This window comes from Pelodiscus sinensis, chromosome 3 (assembly GCF_052426305.1).
Source record: "Pelodiscus sinensis isolate ZL-2025 chromosome 3, ASM5242630v1, whole genome shotgun sequence".
NCBI lineage: Eukaryota > Metazoa > Chordata > Testudines > Trionychidae > Pelodiscus > Pelodiscus sinensis.
The window spans coordinates 89,521,739-89,545,004 of NC_143054.1; the positions used below are offsets into that span (position 1 = coordinate 89,521,739).

The 23,266-nt window shown below is 43.0% G+C and overlaps 1 protein-coding gene across 1 annotated transcript in view; it reads left to right on the plus strand.

Moving 5' to 3' along the window:
* Positions 1–24: 24 nt before the first annotated feature.
* SMPDL3A (sphingomyelin phosphodiesterase acid like 3A) overlaps positions 25–23,266 on the plus strand; it is a 30,569-nt gene continuing 7,327 nt past the window's right edge. Inside the window, exons 1-6 of the mRNA XM_075924071.2 lie at positions 25–339; positions 4,296–4,509; positions 11,178–11,322; positions 17,642–17,738; positions 19,373–19,551; positions 20,773–20,953. Coding sequence (XP_075780186.2) covers positions 234–339; positions 4,296–4,509; positions 11,178–11,322; positions 17,642–17,738; positions 19,373–19,551; positions 20,773–20,953 — 922 coding nt within the window. The 5' untranslated portion in view covers positions 25–233. The remainder of the gene's footprint in view (positions 340–4,295; positions 4,510–11,177; positions 11,323–17,641; positions 17,739–19,372; positions 19,552–20,772; positions 20,954–23,266) is intronic.

Below are 23,266 nucleotides of genomic sequence, written 5' to 3' on the forward strand. Positions count from 1 at the left end.
CTGCCCCAGACCGGGGGTGGGCACGGTGCTGGTGCAGACACTCGGGGCTCCCCCGGGTGGGGCAGGAACAGCCTCCGCTGCGGAGCTGCCGGCCGGGCCAAGGCAAGGCGGAGCTGCTTTCCAGACCGGGAAGTGCCACGTGACCCGCCCCAGCTCTGCACCGTCCCCCCCACGCCCAGCCCCACTGAGGCCGGTCACACAGCGGAGCCCGGCCCCGGGCAGCTGCGCTGAGCATGGCGCGGGCGGGCGGGCGCTGCGCGCTCAGCTTCTGCCTGCTGTGCTGTCTGCAGGCCCCGGGCTCCGCAGCCCCCGCGCCGCCAGCGGGAGCCTCCGCCGCGGGTGAGTCCGGCTGCTGGCGCCCCCAGGGAGCTGGCGCTGAGCTTGTCCCCCCCCCCCCCCCCCGCGCGAAGTAGGGCGCGGGGCCGCCGGCTGCAAAGGAGGCGGAGGGGCAGGGTTGGGGCCCCGGCTCCATGGGAGCGTCACGTACGGCCCGACCCTCCCGACCGAGCGCGACCCTGACACAAAGGAGCTGCCAGTCACTAGCAGCAGCCAGCCGGGCAGGTTTCTGCTCCCCCTTCCCGCCCCTGCTGAGTGTGTGAGTCAGACAAAGCTCTCCTGCGGGCGGGAAGGGCGGTAGGGGCTTTCCCCGCTCCCCTCCTTGGAAACACCCCGCTAAGGCCCGGAGACGCCCAGCCAGTGCCCGTCCCTGCCGCTGTACACTGGCTCTGGCATTTCCATATTGCTTCACTTGCTTTCCTGTGGCCGCAGTCTCCCCCAGACAGGGAAGTTTCTGGACATTTCGAGACAGGTACAGGGAAGTGTTTCCCACGCACCCTCTTTTTTCAAGTCAGAACTTAATTTATGACCCAACACAAATTGGAGCATCAGATGTCAGAATGGACAAAGTAATAAATCCTTAAAGGGTTCCTGTCAGTAGGAACTTTTTAATTGTTGGCTAATATTGATGAAGATAAGAACATAAGTAGGGCCATCCTGGGTCAGACCAATGTAATTTTCAGACTGGCCAATGAGAAGTGATTCGGAGGGATTCTACAGAACACACACACATTCAGTGATCCGTCCCCTGTTGCTCATTCTTGTCTTTTGTCAAATGTAGGCTAGGGACGCTGCCCATCCTGGCTAATAGCCATTGATGGACCTATCCTCCATGAATCTATCTAGCTCTTTTTTTAACCCTTTTATAGTCTTGGCCTTCACAAGATCCTCTGGAAAAGAGTTCAAAAGGTTGACTATAGTATGAATACTTCTTTATGTTTGCATTAAATCTGCTGTCTATTAATTTAATTTGGTGACCCCTAGTTTTTCTGTTATGAGTGGTAAACAGCACTTCCTTATTTACTTTCTCCACACCAGTCAGGATTTTACAGATCCTTATCATATCCCCCCTTACTCCTCTGTTTTTCAAGATGAACGGTCCCAATCTTCTTAATTTCTCTTCACAGAAGCTGTTCCATACCCCAAAACTTTTTTGATGTTCTTTCTGTATCTTTTCTGATTCTTATATATCCTTCTTTGAGATGGGACAACCAGATTTATTTATTTTTATTTTATTTATTTGTTGTCGGCTTGTGTGCGTACAGTGAAATTGGTGTTTGCTGACATTTACCAAAAAAAAAAAAAAAAATCTAATCCTTCCAAAACTGAATGTAGGTTATACTGACTCTATCATGGTGTGGTTCAGACAATGATGCGCAGGCTAATCCTTGCATTACTTAATAATACAATATGCCTGAAATGTATTTCTTTGCTCCACTATAAGAAACATTAACTAATATTTTATCTTTGGTCAGGAAAGCAAACTCCATATTTGCAACATGTGATTTTATTTTTTCCAGTTATATACATGTATAAAATAACTCTTGCTCCATAGTCAGCTTCTGTGACTCATGCATCTCAAATTCAAACCTCTGCAAGTTTCCAGAAGACAAATCATGCAACTATTAGCAGAAATTGCAATATTACAATTTTCAGATGTCCGCATCTTCTTTTTAAGTTCCTGAAATAAGTTCCTGGTTAAAGCATGTTATGAGGAGTCTGACTGCTGTTCTGTTCCCTTCTCTTTGTTTGACTTGCTGTATGACCTTGGGCTAATCACTTTGCCTGTATGCCTCAGTTTCCTCAGCTGCTGGGGAGAAGCTTGGGGTTCCTATACCCTTACTGGAAGCATCCTCTTTTCTATCAACTTTTAGGGAGTATATGTCTGAAAAAAAAATTGACATTCCATTCTCCTCTAGCTGCTGGGAGGAAAAAGTGCTTTCTTTTTTTCTCTATACCTGGGGTTCCCAAACTTCTTGACACGGGGACCAGTAAATCCATTCACGAACTTTTGGAGGACCAGTAATGTTCATTTGAATATTTGAATATTCATTAATCAAATGATGAATATTCAAATAAGTTGTTTCTGGTCCTCCCAAAACCCCCAGTGCCAGCTATAGCAAAGCTTTTGATATGGTTGCCCACAATATTCTTGCCAGCAAGTTAAGGAATATGGTTTGGATAAATGGACTGTAAGACAGACAGAAAGCTGGTTAGACCAGGGTTTCCCAAACTTTTTACTTTAGTTGGAACCCTTTTTTTTCAGTACTGCTTTTTGCAGCCCAAAAATATAAACACATAAAAAACAAACTGAGAAAATACCAGACATATAACATGTCTGGTATTTTCTCATTAGGTAAGTTGTATTATTACTAGATGTATCAGTTTGTAGTTTCGAACTGCCTGGCTGGTAAATGTGCTCAGGCTGCATGAGTGTGTTTACCAGCCAGCTAGTTCGCAACTACTCGAGGGGGAGTGTGTATGGGGGGACAATAGAATCCCCAGGCTGGACTAACTCATGCGGGGGGTAAGGGGGGAAGAGGGGCAGCGTCCCAAGATCTACATATGGCCAGGTCAATCCCACTCACCGCAGGCCGATTCATTCCTCCCCCCTGCTCTCCCCGCTGTGCCACTGGCAAGCCCCACTTCCCTCAACCCCCTCCCGGGCAGCCAGGTCCACTTCTCCTCCCAATCTCCCTTGGCCAGCCCCACTGCCTGTATCCAGCCCTCCTTCCAGAGGCCGCTTCTTCTCCCCGCCCCCATCTTCCCCGGCCAGCTCCCTGCCCCCAACCTCGCACTACTCGGCAGCCCTGCTTCCACCGGCCCTCCAATCTCCCCAGCCTGCCCCGATTCGCCCGGCCAGTGCTGCTTCCGGTGGCCAGCTCTCCCCTCCTCCTCACCCCAGAATCCCCTGGCACCTGCACCTTCCCTTAGCCCTGCCCTCTCCTGGTGCCTCCCCCTTCCCTTACTGCCCCTGCCCCCTTTGTCCTCTCTTTCCCTGATACCCAACCCCTCAGCACTCTCTGCCCCATCCCCTCCTGCCCCTCTGTGCCCTCACACATCACTTGCTCCATCCCCACCTCTCTCATGCCCACCCCTTCTTTTAAGCCTTCTACCAGCACCTCCCTCTCTGCGGCCCATAGTTTGGGAATCGCTGCTCTATACCCAGTGATAAATTGGAAGGGTCTCCATCACTCGACCCCCCACCTCATCCTCCAATTTGAGGTAATTTTCCACTTCCTATGCTTATAGCTTCCCCAAGCAGTTGAGACAGAATGAAATTTATGTGATTCTTGTAAAAGCACTCGTAGTAGCTTCTGTACAGCAGCAGTGGCACCGATCAAAGTTTTGTTAAGTTTACTCTACCCCTGTTAAGCAAAACTTTGAGCACTATTGCAGATATATTCAGCTCACATTTTCAAGTTTCTTCATGAGGAAGTTTTTCAATTTTCAAGTTGTCTTTGTAATCATGAAGGCAAGAAACTTAGAAGGTCTTTTTTTTGTGAACGCTTAAATTCTGCAGAACATGATGACATCATCCCAGCATATGTCCGGGTTAGTTTTCCAATTTCAGGGTGGGTCACACAGCACACTAAACTTGAAATAAGATACGCAATTGCATATCTTATTTTAATTCTATTTCAAAATAGCTTATTTCGAAATTTGGCATGTCCACAGTCTCACTTTACCCTTGTGGAACGAGGGTTACAGGAATGCCGAAATAGCGAGCACCTTAATTTCAAAAAATATTTTTGAATATTGAAATAATGGGCACGTTTAAAAGATGCGAGGTAGCTATTTCAGGATACCTCTGTCCAGAAGTACCCTCAAATTGATTTGCCAAGCATAAGCAAGTGGATGATGTTGATTTTTTACCTCACTTACAATGCAAATTGCAAGGAGAAACTCAGTACCTTGGCAGCAAATAAACCATTTTCATTACTGTTTTCTAAAAACAGGGCAGTTCTGGCATGTATCGGATTTGCATTTAGACCCTACTTACCACATCACTGATGATCATACCAAAGTTTGTTCTTCTTCCAAAGGGGCTAATGCCTCCAACCCTGGGCCTTTTGGAGATTTTTTGTGTGATTCTCCGTATCAACTTATTTTATCAGCCTTTAAATACATGAAAGACTCTGAACAACAAGCTTCCTTCATGATATGGACAGGGTAAGTAATCAAGACAGTCAAAGTAATCAAGTCAAGTCAATAGCCACCAAGCTAGTGAAATAGTTTGAATAACTGGAAGACCATGGTGCACTAGTTTAAAATACTCAAGTATTTGTTTTGCACACAGCAATACATTTGAGTTTGATGCTTTTGGTAATGCTGCTTCTATCTGCTTCTCTTGCGTTATCTGAATTACTAACAATTAGGATTATTAATCGCGCTTAACTCAAGGGACTAATGAAAAACAAATGAACTAGATTAAAATATTCATGATTAATTGCAATTTTAGTTGCATTGTTAAAGAAGAATAGAATACCAATTTAATTTTATTGTAAATATTTTGGGTGTTTTTCTGCATTTTAAAATATCTTGATTTCAGTTATAGCACACAATATAAGATGTACAGTGCTCACTTTATATTATTTTTATTATAAATATTTGTATTAAAAGATAAACAAAAATTAATGTTTCTAATCAGCTCATATAATAACTAGTACATACTTTTTATAATTAAAGTGAAATTTTACAAATATAGAATTTTTTTACATAGCTGTACTCAAAAAAACAAACAAAAACACTGTAATACTTGAACGCCTATAAGTCCACTCAGTCCTAATTCTTGTACAGCTAGTTGCTAGGACAGAAGTTTGTTTGCATTTAGGGGAGATAACACTGTCTCTTAAAGATGTAATAGTGTAGCCAATTAACCAATAAGCAAAAGCTTATAAGTTAATGCTATAGACTACATTCATTCACCCCCTCCTTCCCCCATGGCCAGTACATGTTTTAGCATGCTGACCAGCAGCCCGGCCAAATCCTGGATCGCGCTGGGTCTGGGAGCTGAGACCCCCCCCCCAATCCTCCTGAACAGGGAGAGAGGCAGCAGTGTGGGGCGATAGGCAGCCGATCTGCGAGGGGAGCTGGTTTTTAAACTGTCTCCCCTTGTGGACCAACTCCTGCCTGGCAGGCAGCAGTGTGAAATGGCAGTGTGCTCCTCGGGAGTGGGGCCGGAGCACACAGGCTGCCAACTTCACTCCAAAGACTATAAAATAGTCGAGTAACCGATAAGAATTCATGAGAGCAATTGACTATTCAATTAACTGATATTTAACATCCTACTGTCCTCTTATTTACAACAGGAATGTTAATTGACTAATCAAATTGCTCCTGCTGCAGCTCTGCACTTTAAATGTACAGTAAAACTCCAATGATCCGGCATCTGATGGTCCGGCACTCCTGATGGTCAGGCACCATCAGGAACCCGGAAGTGCTCCGGGCAGCCGGACCATTGGAGCTGCTCTGCCCCTAGCTTCCCTGATTCAGCCGCTGCTGAAACTGACCAGCGACTGACTCTAGGAAGCCCGAGGCAGAGCTGCTCTGCCCCGGACTTCCTGGAGTCAGCCGCTGGTCAGTTTCAGCAGCAGCTGACTTGGGTACACCTGGGACAGAGCAGCAGGGGTGCTACCGGGTTGGTCCCGGCAGCGCCGACATGTTGCGCTGCAAGGACCAACCCGGCAGTGCCCCAGCTGCTCTGTCATAGGCGTCCCGATTCAGCTGCTGTTGAAACTGACCAGTGGCTGACTCTAGGAAGCCCGAGGCAGAGCTGCTCTGCCCAGCTTCCTGGAGTCAGCCATAGATCTCAGCAGCTGCTGTCTTGGGGATACCTCGGGTAGAGCAGCTGGGGTGCTGCCGGGTTGGTCCAGTAGCACCGCTCCTTGGCACTGTGGGACCAACCCGGCATTCCCCCAGCTGCTCTGCCCCAGGCGTCCTGATTCAGCTGTTGCTGAAACTGACCAGCGGCTGACTCCAGGAAGTCTGGGGCAGAGAAGCTGGGGTGCTGCTGGGTTGGTCCAGTAGCGCCGAGGAGCGGCGCTGCGGGACCAACCCGGCAGCACCCGAGCTGCTTTGCCCCAGGAGTCCCCAAGAGCAGCTGGGGTACTGCTGGGTTGGTCTCGCAGCGCCAAGGGTCGGCGCTACTGGACCAACCAGGCAGCACTCCAGCTGCTCTGTTGCAGGCATCCCCGATTCAGCCGCTGCTGAAACTGACCAGCAGCGGCTGAATCAGGGACGCCTGGGGCAGAGCTGGACTATCGGAAGGGGGGACTATGAGGAGTCTGGGGTGGCATCCCCCCTCCCACCCCAGACCCCTCATAGCTCTCCCTTCTGATAGTCTGGCATATCTGATAATCCGGCACCCCCTGGGTCCTAAAGGTGCCAGATTATCGGAAGTTTACTGTAGTAAGAACCCCCCGGACTCTTACCACCTTTAAAGTGTAGAGCCGCAGTGGGGATAGCTCCCTGGGGCAGCATGAACCCTTGGGACCACTGCGGTTCTGCCTCCCTGGCTCCGCCTTGCTCTGCGGAGATGGTGCTGCAGTGCACCAGCTCCTGTTTCCCTGATAAAGAGGCTGGGAGAGGAGGGGAGAGAAAGCGTGTCGTTGAGTAGTCATTCAACTAGTTGCTTACATCCCTAATTTACAATGCTCTCACCAGAAAGTGAGAGTAGGCACACACATGTATGGACAACTGGTGCCTGGAGGAAGAGAGGGTGAAGGGAAGGCCACCCAAAGGAAGGAGGCATGAGGAGACACCCCATTTATCAATTAAAATGTTGGCAGGGGACAGAGGGAGATGCACCTCCCAAGAGCTACCACAAGTCACCTACATTCACATGGAACTGTTGTGGCCAGATATTCTAAACATTCATATGCCCCTTCATGCTTCAGTCATCATTCCAGAGGATATGATTTCTATGGTGAATTTAAATTGGTATCTATTATTGTTTTACTTTGTGATTAAAACTATGAATAATTGTGACTTTTTTATCTTTCAGTTGAAATGATTTTTTTAATCATTTGAAAGTCCTACTAAAAAGTTGCAAGGCTGAATGTTTAAGCCCTCTGTAACAGATTTGAAGGTGCTGTGGAATAATTTATTAATATTGTATATTTATCTGATTTGCAATGTTTATTGTAGGAATATAATTGTATAGTTCAATAGTGGCTGTTGGGAAAAACAAACAGGAGAGAAAAAGAAATGAAGAACTTTTTTTTAAATCAATGGTGATTAGCCATTGGCACAAACTACCAAGAAAAAAGGGTGTATTCTCCATTTCTTGAAGCTGTGTTTCCCAACCAGGGTTCCACAGAACCCTGGGGTTCGGAAGAAATCGTGAAATAAATAAATAAATACAAATTTTCTTATAATGTGAGCTGACATACATATATATATATATATATATATATATATATATATATATATATATATAAAACAGCTCTTTACAAATAAATTTTCTTGACAATAATTTAGCAGTAATTGAATTACGCTCCCCGCTGTCAACTTTTTCTGGCCAAGCAAATGTTTTCATAGGTCGGAGTTCCTTGGGATATGAAAAATTATTTTAGGGGTTCCTCCATGGGAAAAAGTTTGGGAATCACTGTCTTGGAGACTGGATACCTACTTGTGCTTTAGCCAAGCACAAGCTACTGGTCTTAATACAGGGTTAAATGGGTGAAATTGAATGGCCTGTATTATACAGTAGGTCAGATTATATGGTTTAATAGTCCCATCTGAATTTAATCACTAAGAATTTATGAAAAAGAATGAATCAAAAGAAAGGCACTTCTCTACACACTTGAGGGTGATAAGAGACAATAATGCCAAGAAAGGAAGAGACCCAGGAGCATAAGTAATAAAAAGAACTCTGTCAGGTTTAAAAAGAAACACACTCGAGAGAGTGTAGAGTAGTTTATGGGAACCAGGCTGAGAGAAAGGCACCCACTGGAGATTATGAAGACGTTAGGCCTGCAAGGTTACCATTTTTGCCCCCCTTTCCTCCCAGTCCGGTCCCCAGCACAGCCCACCCCCCGCATCTTCTACTTATAACATATTTTTTCTGTAAAGACATTATTTCTTTTGTTAAAATAAACAATACTTTTGTCTAAGAAAAAACTTAAAGAACAATGAATAGTCTAGCAGCACCTTAAAGACTAACAAAACATGTAGATGGTATCGTGAGTTTTCGTTGGTACAACCCACTTCTTCAGATGAATGGAGTATTAAAAGTCCAGTTCCAAAATAAATATGGGATGGAAGGGGAAAGGAAAGGAAAAAATAGTGAATTAGAGTGTTCATGTTATGTGAAGCTGATAGAGAAGGTGCAAATTGTTCTTAAGTACCCATTGTTTGATTGGTTAAGTCATTAGGATGTGGAAAGTAGTGTGCTAGCTAGGTAATGTCTTTATTCATATATTTGTGATGGGTCCCAAACTTGTAAATAAAGTTAAGTTCCAACGCTTTCCAGTGTATTCGGCTTGTGGAATTGGCCTGAAACAACATGGTGACTTTAATGAGTGCCTAGGCAGGTTAAAGTATTCTCCAACAGGTTTCTGTGTGTTGCCTTTTCAGATATCTGATTCGTGTCCATTAATTCTTTCCCATAGAGACTGTCCAGTTTGGCCAATATACATGGCAGAGGGGCATTGCTGGCATTTGATGGCATAGATCACATTAGTGGATGTGCAGTTAAATGAGCCCCTGAAATAGTGGCTGATGTGGTTGGGTCCAGTGATGAAATCACTTGTGTAGATGTGTGGACAGAGTTGGCAATGGGGCTGATTGTAGGAGTGGATTCCTGGATGAGAATGATGGAAGTGTACTGCGTGGTTACTGGAAAGAATTTGTTTCAGGTTAGGGGGTTGTCTGTAGGCGAGGATTGGTCTTTCCCCCCAAGACCTGTGAGGGGTCATATTTCCAGGATTGTTGATAATGCATTGGAGGGGTTTAAGTTGTGGGATGTAGGTGATAAGTGGAATTCTGTTGTTTTTTCTTCTTGGCCTGTCTTGAAGTAGCTCATGTCTGGGTACTCTTTTGGCTCTGTTGATCTGTTTTTTCACTTCTCTAGGTGGGTATTTCAGTTTTAAGAATGCTCTATAGAGATCCTGTATAGGTTAAGAGGACAGTCTGGTCACTGGACACCTCTAATCACAAACTCTTGAAGGGGAATCTGCAGTACCTGGAGCCAGTCCAGTCTTCTGGGTAAGAATGGCTGGTGCAGAGCCTATTGTAGGCTAAAGCCCAGTGTAAGAGTTGGATGATTGTGAACTTCCACCCGAGTCTAGGTAAAGGCCTGAGACCTAAGGAAATGCACACAGAGAAACCTGAACAGAGAAAGAAGTGCAGCTGCTCTGTAACCATGGTAATCTGCTATGTGATTTTCATGAACTATGTTTTCGTTATCTGCAGTAATTCTCTGTCCTTTATTTTGTGATGTGGCTTGTTAAAAGAAATGTCTGGTTTTTAATGCTGCCCTCCTCATCTCTAACAACTGAAGGAGCAGTCACTGTGTGGTTTCAATCTTTGGTTGCACTACCGCACGGTTGTGCACACCAACCTAATTCTCAGAAGCTAATTATTTTAATTGCACATTGGGCTCATACTTATGCCTTGACTTACGTGGTGAACATGGCTGGAACAAGCCTGGCTACTCCTCAGAAGGGAAACTTTCAAGAAAAAAATGTGTCAGTTCTTAGGCAGGGATAGGGAACCGCTAGCATGTTGGCCGCTGGCACGTTGCCAAACAGTTTGTTTACCTGAGTGTCCCCAGGCATGGCCACCTGAAGATCTCAGTGGCCAGGGTTTGCAGTTCCTGGCGAATGGGAGCTGCAGGAAGCAGTCATGGCTGGGCCACCACTTCTCGCAGCTCCCATTGGCTGGGAATAGCGAACTGCGGCCACTGACAGCTGTGAGGTGCCGTGCCACTGGGCAGTCAGGTAAACAAAACATCTGACAGCCTTCCAGCGGCTAACCTTGACAAACTACATCCAGTCTGCAAGCCAAAAGTTCCCCACTCCTGTGTTAAGAACAATTCAAGACAATCCTCCTCTTTTTGAGTCAGTCTTCACTGATAACTCAGTACAGTATAGTGCTGATGGTGGTACTCTCTTTTTTATGAGAATTAGAACAAGCCTGTCCACTTATTGTGTAGTTGAGGCACTGGCCTGAGATGAAGGAGAACAGAGTTCATTTCCTATGTTGACTGTGGACACAAACCTCAGTTTCCCCTCTGTAAAATGGGAGTAATGATATCTCCAGTTATCTCAAGGATGCTGTGAACATAAATGCTTGTGAAACATTTGAACTCTGTGGTGATGAGGGCCATATCAGTATGCCATGGTATTTTCCAAAAGAACTGGAGGTGATTAGTTTGGCTTCCTAGCTAAAATGTGTTATATAAATACAGTAATATATTGGGAGTAGTGTGCTGACAAGTGTATGTATAAACAGACCAGACTAACCCATTACACTTTATTTTCAGTAGAATGGGAAGGAAAACCCCAAACACTTAAATGGCTTTTGGAGGGAAGGTGATGAGAGAAGTGAAGCAATGAAATCCAGATTATATATCAATTCTGAGTAGATTAGTTTGATTATAAGAAGTCTTAATACTGGTAAGGACTTATCATGTTAGACATGGAACGTATCTGTAAAGGGAGGAACTTGGCAGGGACCCTCTCAGACAATTCACAGGCTTTTCTTTTGAGTTCTGTATCAGTGTTCCTGGGTAGAATTTACATTAATCGGCAAAGTTATTCAGAACAACAGATGAGTAGGGTTTTTTTTCTTAGTGTTGCAGCTATTTTGACATTACAAAGTTCTCTTTTTTCTAGGGATAGCCCTCCTCATGTTCCAGTTGGGGAACTTTCCACAGAGATCGTCATTAATGTTATTGGCAATATGACTTCCACCATTCGAAGTTTTTTTCCAGACCTCCAGGTGTTCCCTGCATTGGGTAATCATGACTATTGGCCACAGGTAAAATGAATTTTCTGGAAGTTGAGCAGATGGGCTTCTTTACCAGGATAGCAGTGTATAAATAAAAGAGATGAGCACTTGAGTAAAAATGAAATTTGTATATGTGTATTATACTGGAAGCAGTATCATATGATAAATTTACACCTTGAAATATTTCCAAACTACAGTGATGTTAAGTACAACTTTTTGTTAAGAGATGTTAAGTACAAGCTCACTTAGATAAATTGGAAGCTTACAAATCATGAGAAAACCACTACCTCATATACACAGTTTATATACATTTCATTTTTTATGTGGGGTAAATCATGTGATTGTGTGTAATATTTGATCTCAATACTACAGATGGCATCCTTAATGGAAGGTGTCAGCATGTCACTAATATGCAAGGCCTGCTTAAAAGTTCATTAGGAGTGTGCCCATTGGCTTCACTGAACATTGGGTCAGGACCATGAACATTTTTTCTAATTTCCTCTGCTTTCTAATGGCAACATAAAACAAAAACAACTATCAACAAAAAGTTCCAGCATTCCTTCATTTATGTAAAAAATTGCATTACTGGTTTTGACCTAGTTTGGGATCGCTACAGATACTTCTGTTGACAAAAACAGGACTATGTAGCACTTCAAAGACTAACAAGATGGTTTATTAGGTGATGAGCTTTCATGGGCCAGACCCACTTCCTCAGATCAAATAGTGGAAGAAAATTGTCACAACCATATATACCAAAGGATACAATTTTAAAAAATGAACACATATGAAAAGGACAAATCAAATTTCAGAACAGAAGGGGTATGGGGGGGAGGTAAATGTCTGTGAGCTAATGATATTAGAGGTGATAATTGGGGAAGCTATCTTTGTAATGGGTAAGATAATGCCATTCTGACTTCCACATTGTGTTAGCAATGTTGTTCTCAGCATAGATGAAAACACAGTAGAAACCAAACATATCCACTAAACATAGTTCAAAGTTAATTTAGGAGTTCAAAGGAGTAAGAGACAAATTCATAGACTCATAGGATTGGAAGAGGCCTCAGGAGGTCATAGAATCTAATCCCCGGCTAAAAGCAGGACCAATCCAAATAAATCATCCCATCCAGGGCTTTGTCATGCTAGGATTTAAAAATCTATAGGGATGGAGATTTCACCACCTCCCTAAGCAAGCCATTTCAATGCTTCACCACCCTCCTAAAAATTCTTGTACCAGATCTCAGGGGAGGAGGTAGCTTTTATGTATGCAGATCAGTTGCAGTAATTTTCTTTTAAATTTTAGCTAGGATTCTGTAAAATGCTGGCACTTTCTAAAACAGTCCATCTCCAAACAGCATTCTGCAAGTTCATTAACCCTAATGGGGATCTTTTAATGTAATGTATTGCTACATCTGTTTCATCCCTTTACTTAAATAAAATCTAGTTCATTTTTAAAAAAAGGCACTTCAGCATTTTAGAAAGAATAATTTACGTTCTCCTGGGATTTAGACACAGATTGCTGCATACAAATATTCTCATACACATCAGCCAATGTAAATGCTCAGTGCAGACATTAGCATTTAGCTATTGGGCACTTTGCATGGTGAATGTTAGTCATTTTTGTAAAGCATATACAATGTAAAAAACTGAAATATGATAAACTAGGAAAGATAACTGTCATACTTCTGTATGCTGTTTAAAAGGAAACTGCATCAGTTTCCATGAGTTCTGCACTCTGAAATATGTGAAAATTTATTATATGGCATTTTGTTTTGAAATATCAAACTTCATCAATGTGCAGAATTACCATGATTTTCCCCTATGGTTTGAAAGTAACCAGGGTGAGGGAGGGAGGGAATGGGAGTACACAAGAGAGACACTGTTTGTACGATATGTGAGGGTTGTATAGATTTGTACAGGTTATATTTTTATAGGCACTTCCTCACTGTTGGCATTATGTGCCACAAACTGACATTGACAAGACACAGCACACATGGCTGTTGTTGCAGTCCAAAAGCAGGAGCAAAATACTATTGCCACAATACGCTGAGCCACTTCTTCTTTTCCGTTTGCTTCAGACTTACTGAGTACAGCTACTTAATGATCTTTGGACCTTTTCTTGTTACCACAGATGTGGAAAATATTGAGTCTGTGTTGTCACATTTGTCTGCTTGCACAAGCCTACCTGGTAACTCCATTTAGAGCAGACTCCCTAACTTAGGAATCTGAACACAGAACATGACCCTATAGTTGGGAGCCAGTTCCAAGCCTCCTTGAAGCCACAATTCAGCCTTTTATCTCGAGCTAGATTTAAGCATATGTGGTAGAGGAACATTAACCATATATTTGACTAGCGCCACTGTGGAAATTGCTTCAGAGAAACAGAAAGATACACGGTACATGCAACAAGAAGAGAGAGACTGATTTTTTTTTTATGGCTCTACTTGCACGTAAAGACTGAAAGATGCTTTGTTCACAGACCCTGAAGCAGGAGTATCTACTCAAAATGCAAAGTTTTATGTTTTATTTGAACAAATGTGAAAATCTCCATAATACTATTCTCCCTCTGCTCTCCCACATGAAAGTCAAAACCAAAATATTTTGTGAATCAGAAAGGTGTCATTTTCATCCTGAGTCAAAACAAAAAAATTGAAACCTTGACATTTTTGGTGCAACAGAGTGTTTAAGCCCTAATTCTATTACTTTAAGGCTGCGTCTAGACTGGCCGCTTGAATTTCTGCAAGAACACTGACTTCCTACTGTCTGAAATCAGTGCTTCTTGTGGAAATACTATGCTGCTCCCGTTCAGGCAAAAGTCCTTTTGTGCAAAGCTTTTGCGCAAAAGGGCCAGTGTAGACAGCTCAGATTCGTTTTGCGCAAAAAAACCCTGATCGCGAAAATGGCGATCGGTGCTTTTTTGCGCAAAAGCGCGTCTAGATTGGCACAGACGCTTTTGCGCAAAAAGTGCTTTTGCGCAAAAGCGTCCGTGCCAATCTTGATGCTCTTTTCCACAAATGCTTTTAACGGAAAACTTTTCCATTAAAAGCATTTGCGGAAAATCATGCTAGTCTAGACGTAGCCTAAATGTTTCCAGCACTCATTTACTACAGGTTGGATCTCCCTGGTCCATAACCCTCAGGACATGACCAGTCCCAAACCAGGGAATATGCTGGACAAGGGAGGACAATGACAGCCCCTTTGCTGCTGCCCACTGCAGGGTTCTGCTCTGGTGGCAGCAGAGGGGCCAGCATTTGGACTGGGGAGTGCTCGGGGGAAGAGGCAGGGTGGCTGTGGAGCCTCGTGACTTGGGGTCAGGAATGCACTGAGCCCTGTGGCCACTGGCCTGTGCTCCTGGACCTCTCCGCTGGCTGCAGGGATCTGCCTCTGGCTGTGGGACTCTGCAGCTACCCTGCTTCTTCCCCTGAGCATCCTCTATTCCGCTCTTCCCCTCCTTCTCTGATCTTGAGGACCACAAATGAGCTACTTAGATTTATAGACTTCTAGGGCTGGAAGAGACCTCAGGAGGTCATCAAGTCCAGCCTCCTGCCCAAAGCAGGACCAATCCTAACTAAATCATCCCAGCCAGGGCTTTGTCAAGCCGGGACTTAAAAACCTCTAGGAATGGAGATTACATCACCTGCCTAGGTAACCAGTGCTTCACCACTCTCCTAGTGAAATAGTTTTTCCTGATATACAACCTAGACCTCCCCCACTGTAAGTTGAGACCATTGCTCCTCGTTCTATCATCTGTCACCACTGCGAACTGCCTCTCTCCATCCTCTTTGGAGGCCCCCTTCAGGTAGTTAAAGGCTGCTATCAAATTCCCCCTCAATCTTCTGTAGACTAAATAAGCCCAAATCCCTCAGCCTCTCCTCGTAAATTGTGCGCCAGCTCCCTAATAACTTTTGTTGCCCTCCGCTGGACTTTCTCCAATACATCCATATCCTTTCTGTAATCGGGGCTAAGAATTGGATGCAGTACTCCAGATGTGGTCTCACCAGTGCCAAATAAAGGAGAATAATCACTTCTCTAGATCTGCTGACAGTGCTGCTCCTCCTAATGCACCCTAGCCAGTTGGTCCTCAGCCTGTAACAGTGCTTGGGATTCTTCCATCTCAAGTGCAGGACTCTGCACTTGTCCTTGTTAAATCTCATCAGATTTCTTTTGTCCCAATACTCCAATTTGTCTAGGTCACTATGGATCCTATCCCTACCCTCCAACATAACTACCTCTCCCCCTAGTTTAGTGTCACCCACAAGTTTGTGGAGGGTGCAGTTCATCCCCTCATCCAGGTAATTAATGAAGATGTTGAACAAAACCAGCCCCAGAAACGACCCTTGGTGCACTCTGCTTGATACCAACCGACAACCAGACAGCGAGTCATTGATCACTACCTGTTGTGCCCGATTATCAAGCCAACTTTCTATCCTCCTTATTTTTCATTTATGCAATCCATACTACTTTAACTTGCTGGCAAGAATATTGTGGGAGATCATATCAAAAGTTTTACAAAAGTCAAGTTTAATCACATCCACTGACTTCCCCATGTCCACAGAGCCAGTTACCAGTGTCATAGAAGGAAACCACATTGGTCAGGCATGACTTGCCTTTGGTAAATCCATGTTGACTATTCCTGAATACTTATGGTACTCTGGGAGGGAGGTGGAGCACTTGCTGAGTGTGGGGCCTGGCTTTTCCCTGTGAGTGCTCAAACCTGGGAGCACCCATGGGGATTAGGGATGTTAGATATCGGGTAATTGAATAGTCATGTAACTGCATGAAATCTTTACAGTTACATGACTATTTGATAGTTCCTGGGGTGGGTCAGTAGGCAGTGAGCTCCCAGCCCCACTCCTGGGGAGCCCCCTGCATCCCCGTGCTGATGCCTATACGTGAGAGGAGCAGCACAGGGTGGCAGGCTGGACCTGGTCTGCAAGGGGAGCCTGTTTAAAAACCAGCTCTCTGCGCAGACCAGCTGCTGGCAGCCCCGCGCTGCTGCCTCTGATACAGGGGTTGCTGGGTGGTGTAGGCAAAAACCTATCTTTTAAACCAGCTCCCCCCAGTACTGGCTCCTGCTTCCAGCACCAGCTCCTGCTTTCTGCCACCCTGGTGGAGGGAAGGGGGGAGAGTGGAGAGGGGATGCGAGTAGTCAACAAATTATTAGTTAATCTTATAGTTAACTACACATTGATGTCCCTAATGGGGATGCCAGACCAAAGATGTTGCTGGACTATGGAAGTCTGGATCATAGAGATTGAACCTGTAGTGATGTGAAATGCCATAAAAAAAAAAAGACTTCACATTCAATTCTGATTGAAATTCAGGCATTTTGTTCTGATTACTTGAACCTGGACCTCTGATAGCCCTGGTGAGTGCCCTAACCACTAGGCTGTTCTGGGGGAGGGTGCCTCTTCCATTTTGTTTTGATTTTTACACATAAAAGTTTTATCAGTATCCTTAACTTGGACTCCTGCACTTTCACCTGACCCAAGCAATGCTCAAATGGCTCTGCAAAGCCTAATGAGAGTAAATCTCTCCTCAAACTGAGACAGAAAATGGAAAGCTTTTCCTCCTAAAAAAGACTGTTCACATTTTTAGTATAGGAGCAAAAAAGAGGAAAATAATATTGTGGTGGTTTTCAGTTTTATTTAAATGCAATGTAAAAAATTAAACTTTGTAGGCACTTAGGGGTGGAGCCTCTGTCTCAGGGCCTATGGACAAAATGTCTTTCAGGCTTTGCATGTAAATAGGGCCATAAAAGTCTTTTTGCTGCATGCCCCACATATCTTTGTTAGGCTACGTCTACATTGCGCTTTCTTGCGCAAGAACATATGCAAATGAGGCGCAGCGATGAATATCTTAATGAGCTGCCATTTTTGCGCAAGGGGCTTTTGCGCAAAAAGGAGCAGTCTACACTGCTCCTTCCTGCGCAAAACCCCCCTCTTACACAAGAGCCGTTCTGCTGCTTATTTTCAGGAGCAGTGTAGACTGCTCCTTCTTGCTCAAAAGCCCCTGGTGCAAAAATGGCAGCTCATTAAGTATGCAAATGAGGCATGATGATATTCATCGCCATGCCTCATTTGCATATGTTCTTGTGCAAGAAAGCGCAATGTAGACATAGCCTTACAGTATAAAGAAATGCCAGAGCTGCACTGCTCATCAGTGATACCTTATGGTCAGAAGAGTGCCTTGAGCTCCCCCTCCTCGACAAGCTGGATGAGAGTTTGTGGCTTGTGTTTTCCAAGAGATCAAACTAGATGGTTCCTTCTGACTTTAAATATCCATGAATTTGTGTGCTCAGACTGATGAAAGTTCTGTTTTTTTTTTTTTTTTTTTTTTTTTTTTTGGACAGGATCAGCTGCCTGTATCTGCCAATGAAGTTTACAATGCAGTAGCAAATTTCTGGACACCTTGGTTAACTGATGATGCAGTCAGTACCTTCAAGAAAGGTAAAATTCATTTTATACACCTACATTTTATAAACTGAATGCTGAGAGGACTGGTAGTTCTATAGATTTACCCTGTTTACTGCACTATGTGTAAGGATGAATCAGTGCAGTAGAGAATTTGGCCCAATTTCTCTAGAGGTAAAAGCATTATTGATTTTGCTGTATAACAATTCCTGTCTAGAGTGATTCTTATAGTGATACTTTATTCTTGTTCTAGAGTAAATAATCATTCTTTGCTTTGGGTAGCACCTACAATGTTGTAAGCTTTGCACAAACATAAGGGACTCACTCCCTGCATGGAAGAGTTCACAATCTAAAATAAGTGTATAACTATCAAGGATGTGAACTCAGAGATTCAAAAAAAAAAAATTGAAGAATTGTTTACTTATTTTGAGACTATTTGCATTTCAAAGAGCAAGTTTCAAAGATCTAATAATGCTTTATGCAGTATGAGGAGCTAGCAAATAATCACTGAGATTATACAATTAATTAAAATGTTCTGTATCTAATTTAGTCCATCAGATATTATTATAGTCTTATCCTATAATGATTTTTTTAAAGCCAAGGGGTTGACAAACTCAGCTCAATTTCCAACCCTCACAAATGCTTTAGGTTTGGAAGTTTAATTTGAACTGGAATATTTGGGGGTTGGTGTTTAGAATAGGAAAGGCTGGGTAAGAAGAACCTGACAGCAAGAAAGGAAGAGAGAAACTCTAATTAAAAATTAATGTGAAAGGGGCACATCCTCTGCTGGTGTTAATTGACGTCAGTGGAGCTATACTAGCTGGGGATCTGCTCCACAGTATGTATGTACAACAGTAAAGCCTTAACGTTATGAACATCTTGGGAATGGAGGTTATTTGTAACTCTGAAATGTTTGTAAGCATGAGCAAAATGTTATGGTTGTTCTTTCAAAAGTGTACGACTGAACATTGACTTAATACAGCTTTGAAATGTTACTATGTAGAAGAAAAAATGATACTTTCTATTTTTTTTAGTAGTTTATGTTTCACAAGGCACTGTACTGTATTTGCTTGGTCTCTGCCACTTCCTGATTGTATATTACTGGCTCCAAAAGAAGCGTGTGGTTGACTGGTCAGTTCATAACTGGCATTCGTAATTTTGAGGTTGTGCTGTATGGTATAGAGGCTTGGCCATGGTTGTGGATTAATTTTTCACTCTACTACATGAATATGAGTGGCTGGGAAAACATTGTATTTTCTTAAACTGGACCACTGTTTTGGAAGTCAGATGCCCTTTAACTACACAAAAATCAATGAACTTGCACAACTCTAATTTTAAGAATTCTCCTCATGTCTGAAATACTGTTGTTGCATTTGGCACTACTTTTGCAATTACCCAATTCATACACATTTGCAAACTGACAAACAAAGGGCAAAAAGTAGAAGTAGGTCCTAAAAATGTCCTACACCATTTTCCTCACCTCTGAATGATATTTAATACAGTGAAATCAACTAGATTACTTGTGAAATAAGGTGTTCTTCAAAATGAGTAAGCTTGTCAGAATCTGGCAGATTGAAGTCTTACTATTCCAATAGTCAGTGTGGTACTTTCACTCTGAATTTGTTTCAAAAGCATTCTTGTTCTAAATCATGTTGATCTTGTTTTCACAGGTGGTTTTTATACACAATTATTTCAATCCAATGCTAGCTCTCAGCCACTCAGGATAATCAGTTTGAACACAAACCTATATTACAGCCCCAACCATGTGACTCTGAATATAACTGACCCAGCCAACCAGTTAGCCTGGTTGGAGAGCACACTAGAAATCTCTCTTCAAAAGCAGGAGAAGGTAAGGGATAACATGCAGAAGACAATCAACTCAATGTCGGTAGTGGAATCCATCATAACTATTTGTGTCATTGAAAGAATGCTAGCAAAAGGAAAAGAGAACTGAATCAAGTTTCAAGACTATTGTTTTCAGAATTTGCAATTGATTTGTTAGGGTATAATCTTTAAGAAATGTGTATTTTCTACCTGCTGTGTGTAGTAGTGAGCACTAAGAAAGAAGAGAGACTTGACTTTGGTCTGACTTATACAGGTTTAATACCATTATAATTCTGATCTCTCTCCTGATCTCTGGTGTTGCAACTGAGATCAAAATCATACCTGTTTCAGAGCTTTCACTGCTGTGGGAAATCCCAAATGGGATTATCCACAAAACTACAATACTTGATAAAGAGGATCTATTTCCTATTTAAATGGGAAATTGATTGGAAAGTTGCATTTATATCAATTTAGCAGAGAACATGGGTGTATTTGTATATGTACTTGCAGTACAAATATTACATTATTTCCTTTTAGCAGCTCATAAACATGAAAAGCATGCCTTATTTCACAGACACTATCCTCATTCTGAACACAAAATATTGTTCAGGCTGCTGAGCATGCAAAAGTAAGGGAATAAAAGTTAAAATTGCTCGCACAGTTTTGTCTCCTGTGTGGATACATTATGCTACAGTATTTAATTACACCATTACTGATCAGATCCTGCAATAAAATATCAACCCTTTTTTATGGAACCTAAAACAGTTCAATACATTTTATTAAATAAAAATAATGGTACAAGTGTATTTTTTCACTCTCCTTCTCTCCTAAATGACTGAAATCTTTTTACATATTTTTCCCCAAAATAGTCAAACTTGTCCAAAGAAGAATGCTAAAAAAGTCACCCTGGCAAATATTTTTCAAAGAATTACAAATGTCCAAAAAGAAAGGTTTATAAAGGAAATATATGCAGCTTTAGCTCTAGGAGTTGGTACTTCTCTAATATTGTAATAAATGTATTCACCTATAATGCTCATTTTCTGATGTAAAGTTTCTAAATATTGGTTCATAATTACGTACTCTGTTATTAATTACTCATGCTGCTCTAATAAAATTAACTTATAAGGTTGAGGATGGCAAAGTCTGTCAAAGACAGTATTATTATGAGAGTGTTAATGAGGTCTTGGGTAAAGCTAAAAATGTTTTTCGTATGAGGATGAAATATATGTTGTTTCTTATCTTTTAGGTATATGTGATAGGACATGTGCCAGTAGGATATCTGCCTTTTGCAAGGAACACTACTGCAATAAGAGAATATTACAATGAGAGATTAGTAAAGATTTTTCGCAAGTACAGTGGTGTTATTGCTGGACAGTTTTTTGGACACACTCATAGAGATAGTATCATGATCCTTCTGGATGAGAGAGGTAATGATTTTGTAAAATACAAGTGCCTTTGCTGCATCCTTTCTGGATGGGCTTCAAGTAAAATAATGTTTTGGTATGTGTTGGGGCCATCACACTCTGGAGTGAATTATTTTTAAAAATAAAGGTGGATGAAGGTGTCATTTATTTATATTTTATCAAGGTTGTTGAACACTTACTATGCAACACTGTATGAATGCTGTTCTTCCAAAATTCCTGTAATGAGAACTATGCAGAAGAACTACACATTGTATTGTAAGATAAACTGTCCATATATTCCTTTTCTGTTGATACTAGAAGAGACTTTGTAAGCATCACACTTCTAATTAACACTAGTAATTCCTAGACAAGCATCTCTAGCCTTTCCTCTCTTCTGTTTCGGTGACATGGTCAAATTACACTGTTCAGTTCCTGTTCTGTGTTATGTGTGTCAAAGGGAATGTTCTCAGGCCAAGGAAATGTGTTCTGCTTTTTGTTTCCTGCATCATTATTGAGCCTCTCTGCAGGGTTCCCTGCTACTTCAAAGTTAATTAAGATAATGGGGAGAAGGGGCAAAAAGAAATTGTCTTTGGGCCATCTCATTGATCAGGTGATTTCCCTTTGGGATAAGTACCCAGCGTTGAAGGTTTTGCATTGAGCTCTGAAATCGCTTATTTTTAAGTGTGTGTGGCTGCAAGGGACATTGTTTTTATTAGAAATTGATGCTTAAATATTTAAATACTCTGCTGCTAAATCTGTTTTATTGTCCTGTTCCTTTGACAGAAGTAAGCACGGACATGTCTAATGTTGCTAACTATAGGTACATCTAGACTACATGCCTCTGTCGCCAGAGGCATGTAGATTAGGCTACCAGACATAGGAAAATGAAGCGTCGATTTAAATAATCGCCGCTTCATTTAAATTTACATGGCTGCCGCGCTGAGCCGACAAACAGCTGATCAGTTGTTTGTTGGCTCAACGCGATAGTCTGGACGCGCGGGCGTCGACATCAAAGGTATTTGTCGACCACCCAGGTAAGCCTCATCCCAGGAGGCATACCTGGGTGGTCGACAAATACCTTTGATGTCGACACCCGCGCGTCCAGACTATCGCGCTGAGCCAACAAACAGCTGATCAGCTGTTTGTCGGCTCAGCGCGGCAGCCATGTAAATTTAAATGAAGCGGCGATTATTTAAATCGACGCTTCATTTTCCTATGTCTGGTAGCCTAATCTACATGCCTCTGGCGACAGAGGCATGTAGTCTAGACGTACCCTATGACTTGGCTCTTTTGAGACTGTTTTCATTGCAGGCATTTTCTTACTGACAAAGCTTTGCTGTTTTCAAACTCAATTGGAATTTGCAGCCAAAATCCATGTATTGAGATACAGAGTCAATTGCATCTCTTTCAGATGAGTCTGCTGCTTTCTAGCACTGCTCTTCAGCTTTCAGAGCTTCTACTCACCGGTGGCATTCAGCCTTCAGACATCTGCTCTGTTACGTCAGCTGCATAAAATAATATCTAACTTTCTTCTTAGAGATCATCTAAATACATGTACCTGTGTTTTCATCTGTCTTCAAAAGCCATCCCTTTGACTTTTTCTTAAGAGCAGGGTAGACCTAAGAGGTGCCAGCAAGGGTTTCTCTAAGGGTATATGTACACAACAAAGTTATTTCGAAATAACAGCCGTTATTTTGAAAAAACTTTCCTAGCATCTACACAGCCAGACCTCTATTTCGAAATTAATTTGAAATAGCGGAGCGCTTATTTTGAATTTGGTAAACCTCATTCTATGAGGAATAACACCAAATTTGAAATAAGTGCTGTGTAGATGCTTATTTCAAAATAGGGGGCCTCCAGCCCTTCCCAGGGTGCCCTAGTGGCCACTCTGGGCACACCCAGGAAAACTTCCTCTCCTCTCCTCTCCCCCAACCCTAGAGTCCTTAAAGAGGTAGACTCTGGCCACAGTGCCTATGCCAGCTCCAGGCCTGCCAGCACAAAGCCAGCAGTCGCTGCCCCTGACCCAGTGGCCCCACCATGAGCCATGCAGCCAGTGCCAGCCAGCCCTCCACTGTTCCCCGAGCCCAGTCCCCCAGATCCCAGGAGCCTGCCAGGGGCCAGAGAAGGCGGGTGCCTTTCTGATCCAGTGCTGAGATCATGGTCCTGATTGAGGTTTCGAGGGATGCCTCCAATGTCCATGATCGCTGCACTAGACGGAGGAACGCAGCCGTCTACAGATGGATGACTGATAGCCTGGCCACCAAAGGCCACGTGCGCACCAAGGAGCAGGTGCGCATGAAAATTAAGGAACTGTGGCAGGCCTATGCCAGGGCCACA